The following is a 6,000-nucleotide window of genomic DNA, read 5'->3' as shown; positions in this document are numbered from 1 at the left end:
TTTCATGCTTAAAACTTTAAGTTGCAAAGGTCGGCTTTAAAAAAAAAAGCTAAAGTTCAAGCTTTCACAACAATTTGAGCAAGAAAACGTGACAAAGAATTAAAAAAAAAAAGCCCTAAGCGTTTCGACGTATGTAATTCTGCGTACTGCAATATGGGCGAGTTGTTGCTATGAGAACCCTATGTTTTGCCTCCTGGCTGGTATCTGACGTTGCAGCCTAGACACCATCGCTGCCAGTGTTTTAACTAGAGCCTGGCATCTGACTCCAGCTAGCACTCCCTAGCTTTAGGAACATTAGCTTAATGGCCGATTTCCTCCTGCTCTCGGGCCAGTAGTCCTTTGAAGTCATCGCGCCACACAGCCAGGACCGTTTTTTTAAAATTTTTTTTATTTCGCTCTCCTGGGGAGAAAGCATGGGTGGGGATAGAGGGTTGCAGGGAGGACCCGCAGAGGGGAAAAACGAGAGCGCCGGCTACACAACCTTCAGGCGGCCGCGACTTCCCTGGGGCCTAGGCTCGAGAGTGCGGGAGGGGCGCCCCCGCGCGCACTCCACGTGAGGCTATTCTCTGCAAGGGCGGAGGAGGAACGGCCCCAAGCTCGATCCCTGGCCCAGTCTGCCCACAGCGCCTCCTGCACGTTTCTAGCCGCCTTTTTTTTTTTTAAATCTCGCTATAAAAACGCAGTCATCACGGGAAGCACGAGGGAGGGAGGAAACGAGCGGGAGAAGTTGGGGAGGGGGAGGGCCTCCTGTAGAGGGCGGGAAGGGAGGGCTTTGGCGGCAATTACCTAACAATACCCTAGGGTTCGGGGGATCGAGGGCGGGGCCCGCGTTTTTATGGCGGAGGGGGGCGCGCGGGGGTTTTATGGAGGGATCCTTTGGATGTCCTTGTCTTTGACTTCCCCATCCCCCTGTTCCCTCATGGCGAGAGGAGCGAGCCTGCTGGAGGTGCAGGGGCTGCGGCAGCGCCAAGCCTGATATTCCTCTCCATTCCCTTCCCTTCCCTCCCCTTCCCCTTCGGATCCAGGCGGTTCTTCTTTCCCGCCGCCGCCCAGCGCCACCTGGCATCTCCAGGGCGACCGGGCGGCAACAAGATGGCGGACGAAAAAGACGGAGGTAGGAAACCGCCTAGGGAAGGGAAGGGCCCGGCTAGACTTTCCACGCGTACCCTAAGACCTCGGAAGAAGCGTCCCCGGGGGATCCCCCTTCCAATACCCCTTTTGTACGTGCCGCTCGCAGAGGGGAAGGGACAACGGGTTATGGGGTGGGGGTAGGGAGGCGATGACCTTGGCCCCGCCCAGCGCAAGGGGAGGGAGGTCTCGGATCTCCTCCCTCTCCTTATTCTCATCCTCCCTCCTCACCCTTTAATTTCCCCTCCCATCGCTCGTCTTCCCCTCCCCCAGGTCAGGCGCGGTGCCCGAATGCGACGCCTCGGCGCCTCCCGCCGCCCCTCCCCCTCCTCTTCCCGGAAACTAGCGAGCCCCACAGCCCGGGACACAAAAGATGTGGTCCCGGTAGTAGTATTACGGATAGATCGCTGTATCCTCGAATGAGGCTCCGAGGTTCAGGCCTCGGCGTGGCGGGGTTCTTCCTCCTGGATCCTCTTTGCACCTCCCGTCGCCCCCACGCGGCCGCGCCAGGCCTCCTTTCGTGTTCCCCTTTAACTGACGAGCATTTGGCGGCTCCATCTTGCTCCCCGCGGAGGAAGGCGAGGGCGGGAGGAAGCGAGGCTGCGGCTATTCCCTCCCCCTCCTGCGCCATGTAGCGCCTGCCCGGCCGCACCTCGCTTTTACCCCAGGTTGTCTATGGAAAGAAAGGATCAGGCGGTAGAGTTTAATTTATTTGTTTTTGTGGCTCCCAAAGATCTCGATTGAGGAAGCACGTCAGGGCAGCCAGGGTAGGAGGTACGGCCGCCCTTCCAGGGGCGCTCCTTCCAAGAGGGCCCGAGGATGCTGGCACGCCGCAGGCTCTCCCCGCCCCCACTTTCCCGGGCTCGGCCCGAGCTACTCTCAGCGTGCGGCCCAGAGCCCGGGCTGAATGGCGGCCTCCATCTTAAGCGGCGGGGAGGCAGACATGTTCGCATCTCCTCCCCCGCAGGTTCTTCACACAATAAAAAGAAAGGCCCTGGTCTGAGAAATTGGGGTTCCTGTGCAAAGAAGTCCCAGTTCTCCAGTTAATTGCCCGTGGCAGGGAGTCCAAAACGCAGTTTTTACATTTTCGTCTGCCGACCCTAAAATGGGCAGTCACCTTATCTGCGTATTGTAAACAATAAAACGTCCCCCCACTTTAGAGTGCAATACTTGGAAAAAAGCTTCTCTTAGTCAAACTCCACTACCGTTCGCGTTCTTCTCTCTCTTAATGTAATGCATTAATTGTCAATAATTTGATTTTTTTGCATCTTATATAGTTTCCCCATTTAAACTCAACTCCTTGGGAGCAGGAGAAAAACACCCTTCAGGATCTCACCATAGGGATTGTTTTTGCGCTTTTTACCCCCCAGGCATAGACACAATAATTCACTCATAGTAGCTGCTTAAAAATTCGTGGATTATTTGAAACCCTTGTATATTTTGAATATGACTGAGTCTTTATTGGCTGTGATAAGTAATTTGCACTGATTTCTCCTTTAGCCTATAAACTTAAGAGGAGGGATGTTTTTTGTCTGTCTTTGTATCCCTAACTTTTAGACATTTCCTAGTATATTTAATAGGTGTTTAATAATTGCTTGTTGACTATTTAAAATCTAGTATTTAGGTTACTAAACCACTTCAAGTATATTTTAACTATTACTGGAGTTGTATTGAGATAGATAAATAATTTGCACTTTGAAAAATTCCAACAAAGCAATTAAAAAACAATTCTTATTAATTCTTAACACCTTAAAAGTCAAAAGCATAGTATCAGTATTTATAGACCCTGAGGTAGGCGATGAAAAGAGCCCTGAAATTAGGAAAACTGAATTTCAGAGTCAATCACTTAATTCCCTCAAACCTCAATATTTGCAAACTGTTCAAAGACATTGAACATATAAAATCCCTTCCAAATCTGGATTTCTGCTGTGTCATAGAATATCAATTGGAACACAAGTAAATAGATTGTAATGATTTATCAATTTTCAGCAATAATAATATTTGTAATTGAAACCAACCCTAGCCTCAAGAAGTTTACATTCTTAATGAAATGTATGAGAATATTACTATGACACTTTTCCTTTAAAAAGAATAGCTTTCAGTAATGCTTTTTAGAAAGTACAAATGCTACAATGTATACAGTTTAAGAAGTGACTTGTTTTTCTATTAATTTTTCAGGAACGCAGAATATAGAATTGTATAAGGAAATTTATAATCAGCATGCTTTAATGGAAGGAACAATGAATGTGAAATTCCAATTTGGGTTTGAATGTCATCTCCACCATTTATGTCACAAGTCCCTTAACCTTTCTAAATTGTAATTCCACTATTTGTAAAATGAGAACAAGGGTAATACCATTTGGTATCTCTCTTTGTTGTGAGGAAAACATTGTTAAAAACACTATAAAATTGTGAGCTATTATTTTCATTAGTTTAATCCCTTTTCTTTATAGATGGAGTCTAGCTTTAAAGGTTAAATGATTTTCCCTAGGCCTTACAGTTAGCTGGCAGTGAAGCAGGAAATAGAACCTGATTTGGTTACTTTATTTAGCAACTCTATTAGAAGTAGATGTTTTGGTAGACATTGGGAAGAGATTGGTCGGCAGCAGAACAGGTTAATCATGGATATTTGGGAGCTATTTTTGTTAGGAAGAAAATACTACAAAAAACTAGACATTTAACTTTGAAATAGAGAGGACTTGAGATCATTTAATCCTCCCTTATTTTAAAGAGCAGTGGGAAGTAGAAAGGATGCCAAATGTGTGATCTGGATTTATCTCCTGACTTTGTCACTTCCTGCATACTGTTTGACCTTGTTTGAGATGGTAGACTTCTCTGGTCCTTGGTTTCAGAATGAACAAGGTCAGTTATCTGATAGCTCTCATTCTATTATATGAAGTGATTTTTCCCAGAGTAGAAAGAGGACCAGACTGGGAGTCAGTGGTTTTGGCTTCCAGGCCCTGCCATTAATTAGCAGACTTTAGAGGAGTTATGTAACCCCTCTTAGCCTTATCTTTAAAAGAAGGAGTTTGGATTAGATGTATAAGGTGTATCTTCTGATTACTTGTCCAGTAATCAAATTTGCCACATTGCCAACCGTCTCATTTTTTAAAAAATGACATATGATATAATTAAAGGATGTGTGTGTATATGTAATAAAAATTTTCATTTACAAAATAAATGAAGCAGCTGACCTGGATAGAGACAGCAAGGTGGTTGTACAGTAGGTAAAGGACTGGGTCTAGAGTGAAGAATACCTGTATTCAGATGCAGCGACAAACATTGTGACTCATCTGCCTCAGTTCCTTCAACTGGAAAATGGGGATAATCCTCACAAAATGGTTGTAAGAATAAAATGAGATAATATTTGTAAAGTGCCTGGCATAATGCTTTTTTCCTTCAGCTTGTTTTAGGAATGGGCATAGGGGATGGGGAGGATTTTCAGAAAGACATCCAAAGGAATTGTTAACTCCTGTATTTCTCATTGGCTTACCTGAAGGTCAGTGCAATTGAAAAAGATTGCCTTTCCTTTATCAAAAATTTCACAACCTTAAGTCACATATAGTAGAAATATTTAAAAATTAGAAAACTGAGCTTATATACTGACTCTGTAACTTATTTGTGTGAGCTTTGGCAAATGACTCCACCTCTCTGAGGCTCAGATTCTTTATCTGTAAAATAAGGAGGTTGGACTAGATGGCAGGCTAGCCCCCTCCTACCTGTAAATTGGTGATGTGAGCCATCAAGAAGCAGTCAACTGCCTAAGACCAAGTTGGTTTCCATGGATTCAGCTCCTTCCCCATATTATTCAGAGCAGAGATTCTGGGATGGCCATGAAGTAAAGAGATCCAGTGAGTTTTGTACTCATTTTGTATTGATGAGAGTGGCCACTAAATCTGTTTGTATACTGTCAGTAAACTGTCAAATATCCCAAACCTAATTGACTTAACACAAAAATTAATAACCATGAACAACAAACAAATATGGTAAACTAAGGTAGTGCCTTTTACTTAATTACTATTTTAGTTTCAAATGTAAAATGATTTACAAGATTTAAGAAATTAGACACAGCTATTTCTTAGGAACCCATGCATCTAGTTCTTTTTCCCTTCTCAAGTTCCTTTTTGTTTCATTTCTGGCAAGTTTTTCCTAATCTCTTCAGATTCTAGTACTTTTCTCCAAATTTTTGCTTTGGGAACACAAGCAGTGGAAATTGTAAAGAGATATTAGATTAATTGTTAAATAATAAAAAAAAAACTTCTTAACAATTAGTTATGTAAAAATGGAATGGCCTTCCTCTAGAGGTAGCAGGTTCTTAGCTCCCTGCAATCACTGGAAGTCTTCCTTATTGGCATTTTTTTTTTTTAAATTTTATTTTTTTTTTTTAATTTTTAAATTTTTTAAAAAATAACTTTTTATTGACAGAACCCAGGCATTTCTTCAGGTAGGGGTTGCACTAGCTGGTCACTCAGATGACCCAGCTCAAAAATTCTGTTTTGAGCTATTACAAGTTCTTTAAAGGGCAAGAAACTTTTTGCTCCTGTCTTTCTATCCTTAGCGTCTGGCAGAAAGCTTTGCCTGTGGTAGGCAGGCACTTAAAAACGTTTGATGAATTTTAAGCCTTAGCACCTGGCAGCATAATCATATCCACAAGTAGGGAAGTTGAAGCAGGAGAAACAGGTGGAGGAAGATGGCTGATAATGTAACTGGCTTTTTTTTTGAGTCTGAGGAAAGTCTATTAAAATTTGTCTGTGATTTTTGTGGACCTGATGATTTCTTCTGTTTATGCAGATCTCTATGTATTCATAAATTAGAGACTTAGAGAATGGCTTGAGGCTCCTAGAAGAGATCTGATCTCGATAACACAGGACA

At 43.6% G+C, this 6,000-nt stretch overlaps 1 protein-coding gene across 1 annotated transcript in view; it reads left to right on the top strand.

The window, feature by feature from the left end:
- Positions 1 to 252: 252 nt before the first annotated feature.
- Positions 253 to 6,000, top strand: part of EFCAB2 (EF-hand calcium binding domain 2) — a 124,171-nt gene continuing 118,423 nt past the window's right edge. Inside the window, exon 1 of the mRNA XM_051993455.1 lies at positions 253 to 1,114. Coding sequence (XP_051849415.1) covers positions 1,093 to 1,114 — 22 coding nt within the window. The 5' untranslated portion in view covers positions 253 to 1,092. The remainder of the gene's footprint in view (positions 1,115 to 6,000) is intronic.

This window comes from Antechinus flavipes, chromosome 4, assembly GCF_016432865.1.
Source record: "Antechinus flavipes isolate AdamAnt ecotype Samford, QLD, Australia chromosome 4, AdamAnt_v2, whole genome shotgun sequence".
Lineage (NCBI taxonomy): Eukaryota > Metazoa > Chordata > Mammalia > Dasyuromorphia > Dasyuridae > Antechinus > Antechinus flavipes.
Note: the sequence above shows the minus strand (reverse complement) of the source record. Positions and strands in the feature narration are given on the sequence as shown.